General features: G+C 47.1%; 1 protein-coding gene across 1 annotated transcript in view; it reads left to right on the forward strand.

Annotated features, from left to right (window-relative positions):
* The window catches only part of OXA1L (OXA1L mitochondrial inner membrane insertase), a 204,240-nt gene that overhangs the window by 152,340 nt on the left and 28,095 nt on the right, over window positions 1-23,805 (forward strand). The window contains exons 4-7 of the mRNA XM_078644872.1: window positions 7,311-7,454; window positions 7,833-7,918; window positions 10,472-10,636; window positions 11,873-11,977. Of these exons, the coding sequence (XP_078500998.1) occupies window positions 7,311-7,454; window positions 7,833-7,918; window positions 10,472-10,636; window positions 11,873-11,977 (500 nt within the window). The remainder of the gene's footprint in view (window positions 1-7,310; window positions 7,455-7,832; window positions 7,919-10,471; window positions 10,637-11,872; window positions 11,978-23,805) is intronic.

Genomic DNA, 23,805 nt, shown 5'->3' on the forward strand with positions numbered 1-23,805 from the left:
TTAAAGGCAAGTATTTTCTCAGAGAACCTTTAGAATTTTTAAGGACATTTTTAAAATCCCATGTGGTTTACAAAATGTTACATTTTTTTGGCACTTTGAAACAGACGAATTACAAGAAACGTGTTTTTTAGTTTTGGTGAAGGGACCTGTATTTTAGACCTCCATAACCGTATTATAAAACGGTGTGCTATAAAAGCCAGTGGAGGCTAGGGCTGGGGATGAGTCAATGACTGCAGCGCTATCCAACATGAACCCAAACAACACATATGCATTTTAAACGCACCATAGGAGACGAGACCTTGGTTACAAACACCTCGTCTGACTGCCTAGAAATAGCCTAAGGCGAGTGGGGGTGGGTGGGGGGAGGGAGGAGGGAGGGAAGGGGGTCTGTGGTAAAACTAAGCAGAGTCCGCCCTGGAGCCATTCCACAGCCTTATCTGTTGTTGTAACAAGTCTACAGAATAGGGACATGTGTCCAGGAGCAACTAGTGTGGACCGTAGCGTGCTGGGGGTCACTCCACAAGGTGGTGAACCACACCGTTCACGGGACGTGCCTCTTGTGCAGCCTTTATTGTTCCTACTGAAAACATTCATACGAAATCACAATTCATGCGAAATCTGATGTACACATTAAATGTCAAGGTATTTGTAGAGCGCACTTTCACCCAACGGTTTCCTGGCGCTGTTACTCATACCGCTGTGGAACCCTTCCTGGCTTTCCCTGTGAAGTGTCCACTCCTGGCACCCCCAGGGTGAAGCCAGGCATCCTAGCGCTGTTGGGGCCGGTGTGGAGGTTAAGCAAGCTATTGCCCAGAGTTGCAGCGTGGGGCCCATGATTAGAATAGGCACCGAGGCGAGAATTGTCAGGTCCGAGGAAATTGAGCCAAGAACCGCGAGGCGGGAATTGTACCCTGGTCCCGGGCCAGAACTCTGCATCAGGGTCTGCCACTCTAACCATTGAGCCACACTCCTCCACACATTTATACGAAATCATGCACACACTCATCCGAAATCCGAAGTACACAGTAGTACTAATGTGCAGACCAAATGAGTTGGGGTGTTCTCTCTCCACCGTCTTTAAGGACAACCACATTCTTGAGTGGGTTGTTGAGTCTGTGCACGTTACCCTGTGTGTAGCGAGATTGTCATGAGCCCAGAGCCACATTTTTCAGAAACCATGGTTACTTAGTGCTAGACCCCACTGTGAAATATCGCAATCCCTTAAAAGCACAATTGATGAAAATAACGCGTGGTACAAAATCGTGGTTGCGGCTGGGAATATGCAGAAGGGCACATCTGGAATACTCTGTCCTCCCCCTTTGTCTGGGATTGAAGCAGGAGATGTGTTTGTGTTCCCTGTCTCTCCAATAAAAACAACATAAATGAAAAAATACCAGTTCTGCAGCTGTCCCAATAAATGTCATGTCAGGCTTGGATAATAAACAGTGTGTGTGGTGCCGGTGATGTGTGACTCTGTGCATGAGGTGCTGTTAGGATATGCGTCGGGGTTCGCCTGTGTGATGGCGATGTGCTTTGTGTGCGTTTCCTTATGTATGGTGTGCGTTGTAGCTTGAGTGCTGCATGCGTATATAATATGTGCGCTTTGTTGATGCGTTGTCTCTGCTGTGCATGCGTGCGCATGGGTGATACAGGCGACTGCTGTGTGCATTTAATTGGTCATATATGTGCGTGGGGTGGTGCTGTTTTTTGTGTGCCGGGTCTTTGGTTTGTGCCCGCAGTGTATGCTGTGGGCATGTTTTCTTTTATATGCATTTAATTGGTTATATATGTGCGTGGGGTGGTGTCGTTTTTTGTGTGCCGGGTCTTTGGTTTGTGCCCGCAGTGTATGCTGTGGGCATGTTTTCTTTTATGTACGCATGATGTGTGCGTTATGACAGAATGTGTGTCCTGTGTGTGCAAGCTGTGTTTGCAGCCCGCGTAGTAATGGTGTATGCTTGAGAGTATGGGGCTGCTGATGTTGATACACTGTCCTGGTGGGGTGACTAGTGTGTGTTTTCTCTCGTTGTGTACATTGTGCTGGTAAGTGTAGTGCTATTGTGTTTTATCCCAAGCGTGTTGGTGCTTATGGTGTAAGTGGTGTGTACTTGCTGTATGTGCGGGTGCTTATGGTGTAAGTGGTGTGTACTTGCTGTATGTGCGGGTGTAAGATGCGTGTGTAGTGGAGTTTGTGTCTAAGGTGAAGTAGTCTTCTGCTAGTATTCCGCTTTGTGTGTTAATTAACCAGTGGGTGTGTTTGCATACTTGGGTGTGGTAATGGGTGAGTGAGTAAATTGCTGCTGGTAATGTGTGTGGGGGAGGGGCATACAAGCGAGGCGCACAACCACTTTCTCCAGCAGTTAACTGGAATTCGTCCAGGGAACGATTTTCTTACAAAACCAGACAGGTAGATTGTATTTTGGGGAAATTAAACAACTACATGGGATCCTCCCCCTGACTTGTTGCGGGTACAGCAGTATTTGCCATTATGTTATATCAGAGTAACACTGAGACCACATCTTGAGCTGTAGAGCCCCCACGTTCATGCATTCTAGTGTTGTGTTCTGACAAATGCAGGCTGGTAGCAAGAATTCCTCCTTCATTGCCTGTCGACCGAGTGTGATCAAAGAAAGTCCAAGGCCCACAAAAGGTGTTCTTGCACCTTTCACAGTCAAAGTTTAAAAAAAAAAAAAACAAGCTGTTTGACGCGCTGCGTGGTGGGGGAGGAGCATTAAATGGGCAAGATGTTTAAGGCAGATGGCTCCTGCGCGCGTTCACGCACACATGAACGCAAGCTTTAGGCCACATGAACGTAAGCTTTAGGCCACATGAACGTAAGCTTTAGGCCACATGAACGTAAGCTTTAGGCCACATGAACGCAAGCTGTAGGCCAGTGGGTCGCACTTTGAAAAGCCCCTTTACTATAAGTCAAGCAACAGCGCATGCGCTGTTCTAGCTCGACCTAGAAACGACAAAAACACAAGAAACCTATTTAGAGTTAACGTCACAGTGCATCAGGCTGACAATGTACTAAAATCTATGCATAATAGAGTGAACACTCGTGATCCCCTCGGTGATATTTTTTATTATTTAAAGCTTTGAATCGCAACTTGCAAAGGTCACTATTCGTAACAAATAAGTAAAACCTGGCTCTTAACGTATCCAGTCAGTCTCTCTCTCAATCAGTCTCTCTCTGTCAGTCAGTCTCTCTCTGTCAGTCAGTCACTCTCTGTCAGTCAGTCACTCTCTGTCAGTCAGTCACTCTCTGTCAGTCAGTCACTCTCTGTCAGTCAGTCACTCTCTGTCAGTCAGTCACTCTCTGTCAGTCAGTCACTCTCTGTCAGTCAGTCACTCTCTGTCAGTCAGTCACTCTCTGTCAGTCAGTCTCTCTCTGTCAGTCAGTCTCTCTCTGCCAGTCAGTTTCTCAGTCTCTCTCTCTCTGTCAGTCAGTCTCTCTCTCTCTGTCAGTCAGTCTCTCTCTCTGTCAGTCAGTCTCTCTCTCTGTCAGTCAGTCTCTCTCTGTCAGTCTCTCTCTGTCAGTCAGTCTCTCTCTCTCTGTGTCAGTCTCTCTCTTTCTCTCTGCCAGTGTCTCTCTGCCAGTCAGCCTCTCTGCCAGTCAGTCTCTCTCTCTCTCTCTCTCTCTCTCTCTCTGTCAGTCTCTCTCTCTCTCTCTCTCTCTGCCAGTCAGTCTCTCTCTGCCAGTCAGTCTCTCTCTGCCAGTCAGTCTCTCTCTGCCAGTCAGTCTCTCTGCCAGCCAGTCTCTCTCTCTGTCCCCCTCTCTCTCCCCCTCTCTCTCCCCCTCTCTCTCCCCCTCTCTCTCCCCCTCTCTCTCCCCCTCTCTCTCCCCCTCTCTCTCCCCCTCTCTCTCCCCCTCTCTCTCCCCCTCTCTCTCCCCCTCTCTCTCTCCCTCTTTCTCTCCCTCTCTCTCTCCCTCTCTCTCTCCCCCTCTCTCTCCCTCCCTGCCTCCCCATGGGTACATTACCTGAAAGGTCCGCTGGCCGCCAAGGAAGGCCTTCCGGGCCGCTGGCAGCTCATGGGCCGTACTAGGAGTACCACGGGTCTAGAGGCTGTCCCAGTTCAATGAAGTTGTGTCTCAATGTGCCTTTCGGCACCAGCCCATGTCTGGGAAGCGCAAGGGGGTCAAGCAGTTTCTTGGCCCGCTTCCGATCATTCTCAGCATTATTTCTCAGTCCAGTCACTTGCTCTCACCATGCAGGTCCGATCCGGGCGATACTACTTGGCAACACAAAGTTGTCTGGCCAGGTGAGGATGGGACAGTTGAGTCGCCGCACTGAGGTCACGATGGAACACTCAGTAAATGGGGGTTGCAGCTGCAGCTGTCCCCACACCCCACAGGAAGTGATATACAACGTTTGGTGCGTGTTGATCAGAGTTGCACCTGAGAATCCGGTCATATTGAACCAAAAGTTGGGTCCACCCTACCTCCCTGGAAATGAGGCACAACTTCTGATGCGCGATGATCTGAGTCGCACCAGACAATCCACTCTCAATCAACCCACGATCGGGGTTTGCCGTACTTTCCTGGAATGAGGCACAACATCTGGTGTGCGATGATACGAGTCGCACTAGACAACCCAGTTCCAATTAACCCACGGTCAGGTTTGCCGTACCTCCTGGAATGAGGCACAATATCTGGCGTGCGATGATACGAGTTGCAATAGGCAATCCAGTTACAATCAACCCACAGTCAGGTTCGCCGTACCTCCCTGGATTGAGGCACACCATCTGGTGCACGCTGATACGAGTCGCACCAGACAATCTGGTGCCACACACAGTTGCAAGTAGTATCTCACTCCTATCGATGTGCCTTCCCTCTGAGGGTCGCAACCTGTGAATCGGACACCTCATGCAATGAGCATGCAGTCGGCATGTCGCATGAGAGAGATGGGGCAGATATGACAAAGCGGGCCACGCTGAATACTGCAACTAGTGAATCTGCTCACACTAACGAGACACTTGTGCATGCTAAGGCCCCACATTTACAGGGACCAGACCCCTTAGATGTGAGCACCGTTTGGGGGCCCCGCACAAGTCAATCCGGTCTCCAGTCACAATACTTGGTTCCACTCTCACACTGCACTGCAGTCAGGATCCAGCAGACGAAGTAGGCGCTTCAGAGGGCACCACTCTCCAGGTGAAACACGTAGATGATATAGGTCCCTCACAAAAGGTCTTTGATGTCCCTGAGACCTCCACAAAAAACAGGGGGTTAAGCCAACAAGCCCTTCGAGAGCACACTTCAGGGTGCCACACAGCACCAGGTAATCAGCGCTGGCCAACCACTATTCATTCATGGTGCCCGGTCCCTTCCAATGGCAGACTACTCCTTGTGCACAGCAGATTCCCACGGCAGTGTGCACCACGCAGTCCAGGATGTCTGGTCCGACATCCCCACAAGTTTATCTCTGCCCTACAGTGTGCCTTTGAAGTAGGGGTGGTTCAGAGGACTCCCTTTGAACCACACGTCTCCCCTAAATTTCAGTCCTTTTTGCCATGAGGCCTTGGAATGCGGATTAATCTTTAGTTGGGCCGTGATCTGGCTTCCCAGAGGCCAAGTGTCAAAATTACTCTTCCTCCCCCCCCCCCCCCCCCCCCCCCCGCCAGTCTAGCAAGATATGTCCTCAAATGGCAGTGGTCTGTCAGTCCAGTTGATTTGCCAATATTTATGCCTGTCTCTGGAGAATGCACAGATGTGCTCCCCCAGTGTGGACTGGAGTTAAACTAAAAGGCGCACAAAAGAATTTAGCGCAGAGAGATGCCGAATTGCAAGAAGTTGCCTGTTTAAGCTGTTTATGATGAATCCACCATTACCACAAGGGAGGATTTGTCATTGTGAATCCAATAATGGCAAACAACATGAGGCTCCTCCACTGGTAGCCATCAATGCAGCTTTAAATTATCTAAGCCATTTCCCTATGTTTACCTTTGGGGAGCACAAACCTCATAAGTAGTGAAAACACACATGGAGGTTCTTCACTACCTGGGCAGGGAACACACGATGCTTTCCTTTCAACTTTCACTTGCTCCATCCCCCAAGGCTTACGTTAGGGGTGCTCTAGTGTTAGTGAAAGGCACCTTCAACATTGGCCCATGGTTTAGAAAGGCCAACCTGAGCATAAGTGCAAAGCATGCACACAGGCCCGCAATGGCAGGCTTGAGATGTTTGAAAATGCCATGAGGCAACTCCCTGCTGTAAGCTAAATACTGTAGTTTGAGTCATTACAGCAATATCCCTATGTTGACGCATGGGAAGAGCAGACCTCCTTGGTAGAAAAAACCCATATGGGGATTATTGACTACCTGGGCAGGGGACGCACGTATACCTGCCCTGCCTTTCCCCTATCACTTGCCTCACCCCTCAGGGCTTACCCTGTGGTAGTGGTAGTGAACGGTCCACTCAGCATTGGCTAATGGTTTAGAAATGCCAACCTGAGCATGAGTGCAAATGCACACACACAGGCCTGCAGTGGCAGGTTGGACACATGTTTGGAAGGCTATTCTTGTGGGTGGGCCAGACAGTGCTGCGGCCCACTAATAGCAAGTGCACTACCTGCCCTTGGTATGTGGTATACCTCTTTACAAGGTACTCACAAGTACAGCACCTAAACCAATCTGGTAAGAACTACTTCCTAGCATGTGTAGAAAGGGCGCGCATGCTTTCACACTGCATTACAGTGGTAAAGTGCCCAGAGTCCTAAGGCACGAAAAGAGAATCTGCAAACAACATTTTACTGACGGTCTTTTCCACGCTCCTTTGTCCTTTTATGTTACCACCCATGCGCTAAAGGTTTTTTGCACCACAGTGTAGCTGTATGTCTAGTGTCTGTAATGTCTGTATGTTTAGTGTTCTATATGGAATGTTTTTTCGCTGACATTAAGAACAAAGTTGTTCTGGCTAATGTCCCTCCACCTATCCCCCAGGCGCACCGAAAACTTAATATTGCTGTACATTCTCCCACTTTTCGGTCTTAAAATTCGCCTTGGGCTACCGGTAAAAATCATTAAAATGTATGATAATTTTGTAATGTACCCATAGTGGATTTTGGGTTGTCTCTCTCATTGGAATATTTTGTATGACCCGGCTGAACTGTGGGGACTGCAAAGCATCATAATTAGTTGTGTGCTCTAGAAATTGAAATCATTGAGTGATGATATGCCAATTTCTAGAGCACTGGATTAGCCAGGAACTGTGTGTTCTGCCGTAAAGGATGGAATGTCCAGCCCCGATTTAGATCATCGGGTTGCATCACAGCTTTGTACCATTGCTTCTCTCTGTTCTCTTTTCTGTCCAGGAACACTCATCGCGCGCATCCTGATTTTCCCAGTCATCGTGAAGGGCCAGAGGGAGGCAGCAAAACTGAATAATCACATGCCTGAGATCAGTCGCCTAACCACACGCATGAATGAGGCCAAGCAAAGCGGAAACAAGTTTGATTGTGAGTGAGACTGCAAGTCTATTATTGAGTAATACCTCATTACAGTAATGCATACAAGAGGCAGTTGGGAGACCAATTACTTTTTTCAGTTATATATACATTTAGGGAGCTGGGAGACTTTCTAAAGTGAATAAGGTTTTGGGTAACGAAAACAGAGTATCAACTTTACAATAATACCTGCTGTTCAAAGTCAAGGCTTCTTGGAAAGGGACAAATGGAATCACCTGCTGATTTCACAGCGACAACTACTAACGTTTTGAAAGTATGACTATGGTAGCGTGGGTCTGTGAGAGAATGTTGGGTGCTGCTCGTACATTAACAATTGGCAAGGTCAGACTGCTATTTAATTTACTTCCTATTTTATTGTTCTGTCATCAGTTTCAAAGGCGTACTCCGAACTCTCACTTTACCAGAAGAAGCATGACGTCAACCCACTGCGAGGCTTCCTAGTTCCCCTCGTGCAGGTAAGATGTCCCTTGGCACCCCTGCAGCCAGGACTTCCATAAGTAGTTCGATGCAACTCCCCACAAAAAGCAATATTCCATCATTTCCTAAAAGGCACAGGCAGCGCGCCTAAAACATTATCCCTACAGCTCTGTTGGCCTTCGCTCTTAAGTTGTTGCTTACAGCGATTGCTAAAGATCCTTCCCTCAACCACGAGTATTACTTTATCACTCACCATGCAGTTACTCTTACAGAAATGTTAACAGCTCCTCTGCCGGGGTTTCCCCAGTTTCTGGCATCTGGTACTACGTCTGCCCTATTGCCCTAGATACTTGGTACTCTGCATGCAATGCTGAGTCAATGTCCCGTAGCTTCCTGGACTCACCCGCTCTGTATGAGTAGTTACAATGGCCACAACCAAATACACCACAACACAAGTGTTACCAGTAATTGTGAATATCCATCCAGAGGTATTTCCTTTTACAAAGGAACACATTTTGATACAAAAACTGTGATTCAGTTTCGAATAGCCACTGAGAAGAAACATACAAATAATCAGACCAGTATTATTCTATGGCAGTCTATGTAAGCCAATGCAGTGATGTATTGTCATTGCATTAACACCACTGTTAAGTTAAAAGCCATCATTGATCCTGAAATCCCATATGGTTTCTAGAGGATTCAGGCCTCTATAGTTAAATTTTTCTTGTATTTTCTTGTAACCCTTAACTTTAGTGGTATTGACTTTGATGAGAGAAATGCCAAAAAATCCTTAACCAGTCTTTATTTTTCTCAAGATATTCACAATCCAGTTCTCAGTAGACCGCTCCCAATTTGCTGTAGGAATCAGAGGTGAAGGGTGGGTGATATTAGAAATGTTCTTTTTCTGTAGTTTGCCAAGCAGGAGTCCCCATCTGATTGGAGACGTTGTGCCTAGTGTCAGGGAATGAGAACCCTGCAGGGTAACCCCCTTAACTCCGAGATTGGAGCACTGGTGCTGGCCATTTACTGGTTTCGATAGACTTTTGAGGCTGCTTGCCTTTTTGACCCCCTAAGGACAAGCATCTGGACCTATAACACAACCAGTGATGTTTCTGCAAATTAGGGTTGCCATCACTGGTGGCAACTTAGCTTTTAGTCTGAGTATAGGGAGCCGACCAGACAGGGTCTCAAGCTGTGAAACTCCTTAGCTGAAAGGGTTGTCCATGTAAATCCTGATTCTGTCTCCGCGCCTTTTCTGGATCTTCCTTCTGGAAGGCATCTCCATGAACGTAGTCAGCTGTTCAGAACTTTAGTAGACTGTCCTTGTCTCGTCAGTAATTCTCTTTACCAGATTATCCAGAATTTTTATTGCCAGGTCGGCACAATCAAGTTTCAGTGTTTGTATTAAAGTTTGATGTACTTAAACCCCACATGGAAAGAAGTTGGAACTTCCTGTGGCCACAATGTAGGTCCTTTCAACACCCCAGGATGATGTAAAGTACTAGTTAGAAAAGGCCAGTACTACTATAGATGCCAAACTTTTGATGGAGTCATATCATTGAATCTGAGATAGGCATTGTTTATAGTTGAACTATTTGATTTTTGATAGGATTGCATCCCTCCTTGTGTGTTCTGAGCAAAATAAAGACAGCGGACACACTGGGGAAATATTGCATTCTTTCCTTTGTGTTGCAAGTAATCTTAACAATGCTGACTTGATGGCCATTTTTTTGTGTTTGATCAGCCACACCAGGAAATTCCAGACGAAGAAACAGAAGCTCAATTTTCAACTACTTTGATTATGGGGCTATGGCTTATTTAATCGTGCTAAAAGTGAGCTGCACCATTACAGCAATGATTCCTTCTTAATGTTATAGTTACCAATTATCATAGCAGATCACTCACTGTGGGTATTTGAGTCATATGTGAAGGGCTCCTGGAATTATTAAAATGTGTATAGCTATTTTATCAAATCCAGGTGCAGCTATCTCTCTGTACTCTAAAGATTAACTAGTAGACTGCCACCAACCAGTCTCCTCACATCAAGTTAGATTAATTTACCTGACTTGCTGCCTCCCCACGTCAGCAGAATCCCAAGGCTTCTGCTTGGGCTAATCACTGAATTGCCAGTCTTGCGGGTCAGAGTCAACCAGGTTAGGTTGAAAAAAAGGTAAATCAAGAAAAATGCTGGACAGGTAGAAGTTAAATGCAGCTTAGAACTTTAGGTCTTTTAATCCTTACTGCTCCCTCAACAGCCCATCTCCTAAACCCGTTCCCTGGTCCCTTTTCTCTCATAGCCAGTGCTTTTACTGCATTCTATAGGACCCCTTAACCAGTGTTACTACAAGTCATCACAACTCCCCTCCCTACTGCCACCTTACATACACCACTCCCCATAGATCCACTTTTAGCGCGTACATCATTCATTATAGGTCACTTGCAGCACATGTTCTCGACAGGCCCTAGATTGATCTACCGCGTCCTTGCCCATCTCTGCATTCCCTCCAGCTTTAACATCAGTGTTACTGTCCCTGCCAAGACTCTCTTCGGTTCCGGAAAAAATGGTTCTCATTTGAATTTGTTTTCCTCAGGCACCTGTCTTCATTTCTTTCTTTGTGGCTCTGCGGAAAATGGCATACTTGCCAGTGCCGAGCCTGCAAACTGGCGGCCTCTGGTGGTTCCTTGACCTGACGGCTGCTGACCCGTTCTACATTCTGCCAGTTTGTGTAACCTGCAGTATGTGGGCCATCCTGGAGGTGAGTTTTCTCTGTTAGACTCTTTCTCCCTTGATTTCCCAGGCTCTCCTTTCTGTGTACAGGCAATCTCCATGCCCCGGACTTTCTCCCTTTTAGATCAGCTGGCTCTCCACTCTCATGGCATTACTCTGTCAAGACCCCTCATGTACCCCCTCACACAGGATCTCTGCTCTCCCTATTTCCCAGGCTCTCTCCTTCTATATACAGCTTGACCTCTCCATGTCTTCATATCCTGTCTATTCTCACTTTTCCCTCGGCTCACTCCCTCTTTATAATTCTTTCGAAACTTTCCATTCTGTTAATGTTCTCCATTCATAAAATGCTTGTATCTCATTCCCTAGATCAGAGTCTTATTCTTTGGCCTTTGTTGCTTCTGTGCTTGCAGTAGTCCCAGCTTTCCATTAAGTGCCTTTTTTGTCCACTCTCCAAACATAACTCAAAGACAATGAGAGGGGCCCTTTACCACAAAAGAGGTAGGGCACCAAGTAGACTACACTCTCCAAACATCCATGTGCTTTCCGTCTCTTTATTCTTCCTTTTCCTCCATTCCGCACTAGATTCTTTTCCTCTCTCTGCTGTGTTTTTTCCAGGTCTTTTTGTGTTACAACCAGACTTTTCAGCATGTCTGTCCACGTTGCTGTAGACACCGTTCCTTAGTAGCTGATTGATACTTTCATTTTCTCCTCAGCCTTTATGTATTGCCTATATCGCATGGTCTTTCTTCTCCATGCCACTTTCAAATATTTCCTGTTTCTATACTGTGCTTGCTATTAACTCTCCTCTCTATAGTGGCTTGTTTCTGCCCACTAACACACCTTTCTTTCTTTGCATGCCCCTTTTTTGCTATCTCCTCTGTACTAAGAATATGGCCTTCTTCTTCACTAACCCCTGGACTTTCAGACTACATGTTCTCTGCTCTCCCCTATTTCTCTTGGTAGTCTTTTGATCTATCCACTACTCCTCATCTTCTCCTTTCTGCCCTGATATTCTTCCATGGTATACCTCCTCTTCCAGTGTTTCTGCTAGCCTACGTCCATCCATTCACCAAGTTCCAAAGGTCAGCTTTCCATTCCTTAATACTTGCATCATTTTGTTTGCTATTTAAAAACTGCCTGTGTTGCTTCCAGTAACGGGAGTGGAGCATATTGAGATGTTTCTGTCACACTGACCCATAGCCCAATGCCACTTTCTCCTTCACTAAAAAGCTTCTTTCATTTCTCTTTTGTTCTGCCTCAGCTGGGAGCAGAGTCTGGTGTTGATAATCCTAACCTCCGAATGATGAAGACAGTCTTCAGGGTGATGCCTCTGATTATCCTGCCTCTTACCATCAATTTCCCCACTGTGAGTAAACGTATTTATTGAGCAATTCACTTGTGAAGACAACTGCCTTACATGTTACCACTTATGAGCCCACCATGGGAGTGCTCATGGAACACACGTGCATGCACTTTGTGGCTTTTCACAATTTGTTTTACTTTTTATCTTTATTCGATTTTTAAGCAACCATACATAGAATAATGACACATAAGTAATTGAGTTGCCACAGTCCAACCAGTCACGATGTACAGAATAATGAGCCACAATGGAAATAAGCTGTATGTCAGCAATGTAGTCAAGGAGCATAAGATAATAAGTGATACATACATGTTTTGGTTACTCTTAAACACATACATCACACACACCCCCACCCTAGGTGGAGCAATTACACTGGCACACCTTCCAGCTGATACGAGCAGCAAACACATCAATACATGTTAGTTACTTTTCATGTCTACACAATTCATTACACAAGGTGTGTATTAAGCATTCTCAAGATTCCACCGCATCACAGGGCACCTATAAAGCTGCCAGCCCATCATCCTCTTTGCAAAATGCCCTGTCCACATGCCAGTCTTTCAGAATCGGTAGTGACCCTATAGCCCAGTGCATTGCTATTCTCTGCCTTTCAAGCGGTAAGCCAATGGCCACCTGGAAGTGTTTGGTACATCTCTGTCATAGCCCAGCAGCGCCAGCAAGAGGGTCCACTCACCAGTAATCTCTCCAATCTCCCAGTACCGTCTGACAAAAACGCTGCAACAAAACCAAGCTACATGGGTAAACTTGTCCTCCCCCTCGCCACATCTATGACAACAAGAGCTGTCACGTAAACCATACCAGAACAAACGAGCCATTGTATAGGACACCCTGTTAAGATATTGTAAATGCGGTAACGTGTGACAGCTATTTAGAGAAACAGATATCACTACGGAGCAACAATAGGTTCACTGCTTATCACTGATAGTGATTCCCAGATCTCCCTGCCAGTCAAGCCTAACTTTCATGAATCCCGCCAACCGAGCCTCTTGTGCAAACTCATAAAGGTTTCCTATTATGCGATGTGGTGCAGTCATTTGTAACAGGTGCGTTAGCGCCAGCAACTCTGGGGGTTAAAATAAGTCATCCCCAAGGAGGTCTCATCGTATGGCCGGCCCTTTAGTAATGAAACTGGGCGAGGACAGATGGCCCGACGCTTTGCACACTGACCTGCTCTCAACTGCACATCGCGCCATCCTGGAAAAAGTCACACATGGTCAGACCTGGCTTCTGCAGCGCATTTGCTGCCCTCTGTTCTTCCGGTAGTGGAAACCACGTACCCCAATCCAAGCACGACGAATACAGTAAGGATCCGGCCTGCTGCTCCAGAAACCTTTGCCAGGAATAGACAGTCTTGTTCAACAAGTCCAAAACATTTTGTTGCCGCACAGGTTTCACAAACAGTGCCTGGGTAAGCAATAGCGGAGAGACGACATTGCCCTTGAGCTACAGATGTGGGAGGTCCCTCGGACCATGTAGCCGGTAGTGAGCGAACACGCACTGCGCAGCCTGTAGTACTGCTCCAAAGGAGCAGTCACCCCTCCCATGTCATATGGTAAATTCAGTGTGTCCCAGCCCACCTGTGGCTGCTTTCCAGCCCAAGCTAAGAAAATCAAGAGAGCCCGCAAATTGCTATATATCGCCCGTGGTTTAATGATTGGAATATTAGTGAATAAAAACAGTAATGAGAAAACACCGCCATCTTCATTATGGCTATATACCTGCAGAGGTAGTTTTACCCAGTGGTCAATCGTCTCTGAGAGCTTCTGCACCGCTTTGCCTTATTGTCCATTAAAACCACTGATGGGTCCGTGTGGGCCCGGATCCCCAAATGATGCGCAGAGCCCGTAGTACACTGTAATGGATACTCTAGTTGCACCCATGTCGTAGCTGCAGTAAGTGGGAATATCAGGGACTTATCCCAATGAATGCCCTGGCCGGAATGCCCACCATACAGCACAACGTCCCACAGAACCGGAGAGAAGTTATGCTCAGGGTTGTGTACATAAAGGGCAGAATCGTCTGCGTACGCAGGGATTATCTGATTGTAGTGTGAAAACTGAAGTCCCCTGTTCGCATGGTACTCCTGGAGCACACAAGCCAGCAGGTCAGCCACCAGAGCATGCAGTAGCAGTGACAGGGGGCATCCCTGTCTGGTGCCCCTTGAGATAGCTATGGCATCCGTGACTATTCCATTGACGCTGATTCACGCCGTTGGTTGTGCATGCAGCACCTGGAAAATGTGTTGAAACACATCTCCTACTCCTCTGCGCCTCAATGCCACAACCATAAAATCCCACTCTACAAAATCAAACACTTTTTCAGTGTCCAGAAATACTGCTGTGGCACGCACCTCTGGATCGACACGAGGGATTGCGCCAACAAGCATGCTGAGATTGTACAACAAGTACCGGCCAGGGATAAATCCGGCCTGTTTCGGACCCACCAAGCCCGGGAGCAATGGCGCCAACCAGTTGGCAAGACTTTTCGCCAAACATTTTGTATCGACGTTCAACAGTGATAGCGGTCTGTAAGACCCGCAGCCATTGATTGGTTTGCATGGCTTATAACAGGGTGACCAGGAGAGCCTCGCGCATCGAGGGTGGCATGCAGCCTTCTTTCACCATCTCTTCATAGAGAGTGACCAAATGCGGAATGAGTATATCTCGATAGGCCTTTTATAAGGTTACTGTCAACCCATCAGTGCCGGGCGCTTTTCCGCTAGGCATATCTTTTAATGTCAGAAGTAGTTCCATGGGGCGCAACAGGGAAATGAAGTGCTCCCTATTCTCCACAGTGATCCATTTCATGGCAATATCAGTGAGATAGTCGGACAATATCAGTGAGATAGTACGACGTTGCTTAATCGTTATGAGCAATGCGTGACGTATATAACTCTGCATACTATTGGCGAAATTGATCCAAAACCTGTTCCCCCCTACTTAGAAGCAATCCCTGCTCGTCCTGCTCCTCCAAGTCTGTATCATCTTCACACCTAGGGTGTAAGAATGCTGTCAATGTTGCTCCCATAAGCTGGCTTTCTCCATGTGCCCTTGCAGTCTCATATTTACCTAAATGTAGCTTACTCCTCCTTAAACACAGCATCCATGACAGAGTATGCCGGGAACCGCCATGCAAACGTGGGAGGACGTGGGCAGTGCAATTTCAGCTCCATCAATACCAGCGAGTGATCAGAGTAAGTGCGGGGCAAAGCTCACATCTCCGCACCCGCGGTACCAGGCTCCGCGACAATAGCCAATAATCTATACACGTGTAGATATCATGGACCTTAGAATAGTGGGTGCACCCTGCCCCTGTGGGGAATATATGCCACCAGACAGTTAGCAAGCCAAACTATGCTGCAATGTCACTGAGGGCATGTGCAGCAGCTGTAGGCCACCGAGGCGGGCCCCTGCAGCGATCTCGGGCCGGACACAACACAATTGAAATCACCACCTCAGATCTGGGGTAAATACCCCCCTCCCCCTCCCCCTCCACGCTCACTGAAACAGGCAAGCGCATAATGTGTGAGAAATCTGCAGTTCATCATAGTTCGGCCCATACACCCCCCACTAATAGTGCTGCCGCATCCTCTTTGTAACAGCATATCACCACATACCTGCCGCCCGGGTCCACACACACCTTGAGTATTTTAACGTCGGAGCTCCTCCAGATCAGCACGTCCCTAGCATGTAGGGTGAAATCAGCCATGCAGTAGACTTCCTGCATACGATGCTGTTAGCACGCTACTCCCAGGCGCAAGGTGTGTCTCTTGGAGTATAGCTATGTCAATTCTATGGTGCTGCAAGTGTGAAACCGCCTTGCAAATCTTCCTACAGTCTTTCGGCCCCCCCAACATTACTGGTAAGAAATTTTAGCAGTGAAGGGCTCCGAGTGTCCATCAATGCACCACTCACATCATCTACCATCACCCCATGATTCAACCGGCAACAACAAACCAGCAAACATTGCTTTCTCAGAATGCAAACAATACGCAAAACAAAGTTGAAAACCTCCCCCACCCACACTGTGAGCCCCACTGTTAGAAATGGGGGTCTCTAGTTGACAATGGTTTGCACCTTTGTTCAAGTAGGGACCCTTCTTCCTAGTCAGGATAAGGAGGACACACTTCCAAAATAACCCCTGATCACCCCTTTGGTAGCTTGGCACGAGCATACAGGTTTGGTTCTAAGTGTTGGGGTGCCCCTGCATGAGCAGGACACCCCTACAGCTTATGGAGTCCATTCTGTCGGGTTGTAAGTGAAGCAGTCATATACTATATAGAGGGGCACCGTGTAATTACGCAATGACCATCTTAAACCGGCTGCAACGAATCCTATCATGTTTGGTATCAAACATGTTGGAATCATACCTCCCGCACCGTAAACAGTGTGGGAGGTATGATTCCAAGCACTGGAAAAGCCCTCTGTTAGGCTCTGTGTCCCCGGTGCCAGCCTTCTAGACCCGGACAGCACAAAATGTTTGCTGTCGACCATAGACACGATTCTGCCCTCCTGCTGCTGAGCCAAGTTCGAGCGGGGGAAGGCAGAACAATAGGTATCTTGTCACAGGGAGGTGTGATCACCTCCCAGACAGGATTTAGTGTATTGGGGCAGGGTCGGTGCGCGTGCCAGTGCCACTCAGTCTGCATGAGTGCATGCACCTTTAGTGTCCCCATGCATAGTCCAGTTCAAGCCAGCTCTGGGATCTGTTGGCTCCCTCTCTGGCACAAAACTTGACAAAGGACATTGAAGTAACCTCCCCCTGTCGAGATCCTCCCCTGGTAGGGTCTCCTGAATTGTCCCAACCCATTTCCTTAGGGTACTTAAGGGCTTTCCTTGTAGGTAGGTCCCTAAATCGCCTTGAGACAAGATTCAGGTCAGACACCACTTCTTCTACCGTCTGGCCACTCTGGACTTTGCTGGACTTCGTTTGGGCTCGACTTCATCTCCCTTCCAGTCTGCTTCATCATCCGTGCCTGGGCACTATACAGGAACCTTCCAAGGCCTGTGAGCATCAAAGACACCTGAAGGAATCTCCCTTGGAGTGAAGGAGTCACTCCCGTGCATTCACAGGCACCACAACTAAGTCGACCGGTCTGCTGATCCTGAGGTCCTCCAGACTCCGAAAGGTTCTGCAACACAGATGGTGGTTCTCCACAGCTCCCGAGCCTGCCCTGCCCCCTCACCAAGTTTAAGGCCAGTATCCTACTTGGGGGTTGCAATAACCGAACCCCTGTGCACCACATCAACTTGCTGTTGCAAAGGATTGTTGGCTTCCTTTCAAGAAGATCTTCGGGCGCCGAGTAGCCCCAACCTCGCACACCTACAGTGACCAGAATTTTTGGCCATACCGCATCGTTGTGCATCGTGGCCTGCATCTTTTTGTAACTTGCTGGAGGTATCCTTGCGACTTCAATGCCTCCGGCCTGTGGGTCCATTTGAGGGTCACCTTCGGCTTTTTTGGGCTCCCATGATTGCTCGGGGCCTGCCCCGACTCCCCTGCTTGTGGTAAGTCCCCTGGACCTTGCTGGTCCCGACGTTGCACCTTCTTCGACTTATGCGTTGGTTGCATTTGCCAAGGCTTGTTGGTGCTCCCGCGAGACACCGACCCCTCAGCACTCGACATCGGACGTGGGACAGCTCCTGCACAGCTCCTGGTCTTCCTCAGCATCGCCTGGTCCTCACAGCTGCGGAGTTGAGGTCCTGGTCAACTCTCCTGCAACTCCCGATGTTGGTGGGCATTGGTCTTCCAGATCTCCTAGTCAATCCTGAGTGACAGACTCTGTCCCCTCTGCTTGCCAGTACCTCTCAACTAGAATCCACCTTCGGATTCCACCAGACACTTTCTCCTTCGTCAGCAGCGGCACTTTCCTAAAGTCCATCTTTGGGTTCGACGGCGGTTTCCTACACCACTTCACACCTATGCACCCGGCTCTGATACAGGGCATATTCAGGCCTCTCTACCTAAAAATAGGAAATTATACCTACCAGAAGACTACCACATTCCTCTAAAGAATAAAAGTGTGGGTAATAACCCTTCTCCTCCTTACATCACACCTACTTCTCCTACTAATCCTAATTTACTTATTTCACCTGAAAATTCACCACCATCGCCAACTTCACCTAACCCACAAGATGATGGGGATGGAGATGGGTATGACAATCAAGATCCCCCACAGGACAGTGATCCTTGGCAGGATTATCACACTGATCCAGATAATGATCCAGATTTGTACCTCTTCAGACCCTCCCCACCAGATGATAACATTCGGTACGTTGGGCTCCTTAATAGGACTGCTCAATATCACGGGGTGGAGTTACATTCAAAGCCATTAGAGCAGGATTCCCCTTTGAGACCCTTAGCTCCTCTCACAGTCACTCATACATTACCTATGCTCAAAGGTATGTTAAAACACACTGAGGACATTTTCAAAGACCCTGTCAGAGAAAGAATTATTACTCCTAGGGTGGAGAGAGAATATAAGCCCGCCCACTGACCCTACATACATCAAAGGTCAGTTACCTTTAGACTCTCTTGTAGTCTCTAATGCTCGCAAGAGAGCCAACTCCCAAACGTCCGGTGAACCTGCTCCTCCAGATAAGGAGTCTAACCTGATTGATGCCATAGGCCAAAGAGTAGTTTCACAAGCAGCTAACCATTGGTGTATTGCCAACGCTCAGGCTTTGTTGGCTTGTTATTACAGGGCTCACTACGATGAGTTAGAGAAACTCATGCATTTCTTACCAGACAAACGCAAGACTACGGCTAACGACCTTATTCAAGAGGGTAAGCTCATTACAACTACATCTATCAGGTGTGCCCTAGATGCAGCAGACACAGCAGCCTGCACAGTTAATAACAGTGTACTCTTACAATGCCATGCTTGGTTGAAAATTTCTAGTTTTAAACCTGAGGTGCAAACCTTCATCCTCGACCAACCCTTTGATAAGGAACATCTTATTGGACCAGCAGTTGACCCCTCGCTGGAACAAATGAAAAAAGATACAGAGGTCGCAAAGTCCACCAATAGGGTTTCCTTACGACGCTCCTTTTATTGAGGTGGCACTAAAAACATATCCACCAAGACTACCTCCTCCTCTTATAAGAGTAATACTCAATCCCCCTCAACAAGAGGTTATTTCAGAGGAGGTTTTAGAGGGAATAATGGTAAGGGAAGAAGCAGAGGCAACTCCAAACCCTCTTCCCCCACCAGCAACAAATAGTGACTTCCATCCCGTACCCTCGATCAGTCCACTCCTGTCGGGGGACGTCTCTCCCAATTTCTCCCTGTCTGGAACTCCATCACTTCAGACAAATGGGTACTGCAAATTATCCAATATGGTTACTGCCTGGAACTTGCAGCCAATCCCCCAAATATCCTTCCAAGGCCATATCACTAGAACATCTCTCACTCTTAAAGCAAGAGGTTCTCTCTCCTGGGTAAACAAGCTATAGAACCAGCCCCGTTACAATACCAAGGGTCCGAGGAATACTCCCTGTACTTCTTAATTCCCAAGAAGGATGGCTCTTTAAGACCTATATTAGACCTCTGAGAACTGAATCTCTACATCTAATCAGACCACTTTCACATGGCACACATCAACAGGTTCTCCCGCTTCTTCAGTAAGGCGACTTTCTGTCCCCTCTGGATCTAAAGGACGCCTATTTCCATATTCCCATTAACCCCACTCATCGCAAATACCTCAGGTTTGTGCCTCCCATTTGGAGTAACTACAGCACCCAGGGTTTTCACAGTGTCTGGCAGTTGTCGCGGCTCATCTAAGAAGACAGCACATTCACGTCTTCCCCTACCTAAAAGGCTGGCTAATAAAAGCCAGCTCACACTCAAAAAACAGTCCCAACTGCTTCACGACCTTGGGTTCACTGTAAACCTCACCAAGTCTCATTTCCAACCATCCAACACACAAGTGTATCTAGGAGCCACATTAGACACTCTGAAAGCTCTAGCGTATTCCAACCTGGTCAGGATCTGTAACATGCAGGCGCTAATATCGCAGTTTCCGCCTCAACACTCATTACCAGCTCGAGTATTCATGCAAGTGATAGGAATGATGGCATCTTGCATTTTAACCGTTCCTTACGCAAGACTCCAAATGCGTCCCTTACTGGAATGCTTAGCACATCAGTGGAACCAGGCTCAAGGTCAGTTATCAGATATAGTGTTGGTGGATGGCCGCACCCATCGCTCTCTGCAGTGGTGGAACATAGAAAACCTTTCCAAGGAGCGGACATTCATCGACCCGGTTCCACAGATAGTGCTAACAGCAGACGCATCGCTCACTGGTTGGGGAGAACATCTTCAAAAACATACCATTCAGGAGGGCATGTGGACTCTACAACAGAAACGACTCCACGTAAACCATCTAGAACTGCTAGCAATTTTTATAACATTGAAAGCCTTCCAACTTCATCTAGTAGGCAAAGCTGTCCTGATTCGCACAGACAACATGACTGCAATATACTACATACAAAAACAGGGGGACACACTCACTCTCCAGCTCTCACAGCTACCCCAGAGCATCTGGAGATGGGCTATACCTGAAAAAATATATATCCTTGCAGAACTCCTCCCAGGAGTAAACAACCAGGTTGCAGATCTGCTCAGTTGTCAACGACAGCAGATCCACGAATGGGAACTCCAACCTCAAGTTCTCCTCCCATTCTTCCAAATATGGGGCTTCCGAGTGATAGATCTGTTCGCCACGCACCTAGACGCAAAGTGACAAAACTTCTCATCCAGGTATCCACGCCCATTGTCCAAAGGCAATGCGCTATGGATTAATTGGTCCGGGATATTTGCTTACGCTTTTCTACCTCTGCCACTCATTTCATTAGTGGTTCGGACGCTCAGACAGCAGTCCCTGACCCTAATCCTAGTTACTCCCACATGGGCCCGTCAACCCTGGTTCACAACCTTGTTGGAGTGATCAATAGTTCTTCACCAAAAACTACCCCGTACTCCCAACCATCTCAATCGGATCCATGGAGACATCCAGATCCCAGTCTTCACAACCTTGCGATTTGGCACCTGAAATCTTAGAGTTTGGTTATCTTAAGCTTTCGCCCTACCACAAGAGCATGCTATGCAGCAAAGTGGAAGCGGTTTGTCATTTACTGTAACGTCAATAAAATCAATCCACTAGATGCTTCAATTCAAAACATCATTTGCTATCTACTACATCTACAGCGTTCCAATTAAGTGTACACATCTATACGCTTCCATCTTGCTGCAAAGCTGCATATCTACAAAACCCACAGCATTTGTCTCTTTTTTAGAGTGCCTGCTATTAAAGAACTTATGCAAGGACTTAAAAGAATCCTTCCACCCAGACTTCCACCTGCTCCAGTGTAGAATCTCAACATAGTCCTTACAAGTGTCATGGGTCCATTTTTTGAGCCATTGCACAAATGTGAGCTACAATTTCTTACTTGGAAGGTAGCCTTCCTCATAGCCATTGCATCTCTGAGAAGAGTGGGTGAGCTGCAGGCATAAACCATAAAAGAGCCATTTTTACAAATACACCAAAACAAAGTGGTTCTAAGGACTAACCCCAAATTTTTACCAAAAGTAATTTCTGCTTTTCAAATCAACCAGTCTGTTGAGTTGCCTGTGTTCTTCCCCCAACCAGATTCAGTGGCAGAACGTACTCTTCACACCTTAGACATCAAAAGAGCATTACTATACTACATAGAAAGAACACAACCTTTCAGGAAAACCAAGCAACTTTTTGTTGCTTTTGCTGCTCCACATAAAGGCAATCCAATATCAAAATCAAGTATTGCACGGTGGATAGTTAAGTGCATTGAAATATGCTACATTAAAACTAAACGCAAATTAACAATTCCCCCTAGAGCGCATTCTACACGCAAACTGGGGGCTTCTATGGAATTCTTAGGAAATATACCCATAGATGACATCTGTAGAGCTACAACATGGTGTACACCACACACATTTACAAAACACTATTGTGTAGATGTGTTAGCAAGACAGCAAGCTAGTATTGGCCAGGCATTTTTACGTACACTATTTCAGACCACTGCAACAGCTACAGGTTAGCCACCGCTTTGGGAGACAATTGCTATGTAGTCTATGCACAAGCATATGATCTACAGCTCATATGCCTCAAACGGAAAATGCTACGTGTCCAGTTTGCATCTGTTCTTATCATATAGAGCTGTAGAGTCATATGCGCCCACCCGCCTCCCCGGGTACCTTTACCTGTTGCAGTAATATCTTCAATAGATACTACATACATGGACATCTCTCTTTACTGCTCTTACTAACTCCATCATAACACCCTTTACGGCAAAACAATCTAAGGATGGAGTCGATGCCCATGCGCACTATCACTAAAAGGAGGAGTCACCTACATCGTGACTTGAAAGACTTCTTCGAACAAAAACCAAGTGCAAACATCCGGCCCCCAACACTAGATGGTGATCTATGCACATTCGTAGAACTCTGCAGCTCTATATGCCAAGAACAGATGCATACTGAGTAAGTAGCATTTTCCTTTACTTTACTATGAAACAAGAGGATAGATAATCCCTTTTAAGGGCACAGAGTCTGCAAAGTGTCCCATCTCCACCAATGACGTTTCAGTTTCCAGTGAGGGGAAGTAAGAAATGAGGGTCCCACAAACTCTCAGTGCACAGGAAAGAATGAGTCCGGAAAGAGAGCAAGCTGCTGACTGTCAGTAGTTGACCAGGGAATTCAGGAAAACTATGTCCCTTTATATCTAGGCACACCTTGTGGTCTTTTAGCTCCCCTTTTTTTCTGCAACTCACACATCCCTCTTCTCATCCCTCTGCAGTTTTGGCGCTTCTGCACAGAGGGCCTCAGGGAAAGCACCCCAAAAGCCACTGTTCACCACTTGCTCCTTCCCTACATGGAAACTGCTGTTACATAATTATAGGTAGACCCACTGGAGAGCCATAGCGCAGCATGGCGTCTCTATGACCTTACACACCAAGCTTCGAGGCCCGTGGATTGGAGGCACCACAGTAGAGATGTTCACAGAATGTGCTGTGTGCTCGTCACTTGTTTATATGCAGTTGGACCTACATATGATGATGGTCCGCTGTACTTCCCTGGCCGTGCCTCAGGATGTGGTCATCGTCCAACCACCCTCAACAGCAGATTGTCGTCTTCTGCACTTGACACAACTGCCTGCCCCAGTTAGTTCATGGCTCCAGATAACCTGGAGTAGGGACATGCCTACACTCTCCTCTTTAGTCAGGTGAAGCACTGACAGGTCCCTGGTACAGCATGCAGCATTTCTTCCAGCCTTACGGTTGGATTATGGAAGTTGTCCAAGCTTCACTGACAGCGGACCAGGGAGTCTCTGGAGCGTGCTGCACCTTGTTCACTGCCAGGCCCAACCACATAGAGTATCATTTTTGTAATATGCAATAATGTACTTTTGAAGTTGCTCAAGTCTCACGATCAAGTCTAAGACAGCAGAGCTATTCCTCACATTAAAGATACCTTACAGTTACTCAAACCTATGCTCCTTCAGCGAATCTGGCAAAAGGCAACAGAGTAATGTATATGGGATTAACTACTCTTTGCTGTACATTATAAGGATTTTGCAAGTTACCGAGAAGTTCTGTGAGAATATATATTCCTTATAAAGTCATGGAACTCGGAGGTTGACTTTTACGGCAGATAATATTTTATTCCGTTATAATACATAATAATACCATCACCCTTTCCATACACTGCTAAGTCTAGTGTCTCAGTCTTTCATGTTTTTTTTATTGTAGACAAGAAGAATAAAAGAATCTGTACT

The sequence above is a fragment of the Lissotriton helveticus genome, chromosome 5_1, assembly GCF_964261635.1.
Source record: "Lissotriton helveticus chromosome 5_1, aLisHel1.1, whole genome shotgun sequence".
In the NCBI taxonomy this organism is placed as follows: Eukaryota; Metazoa; Chordata; class Amphibia; order Caudata; family Salamandridae; genus Lissotriton; species Lissotriton helveticus.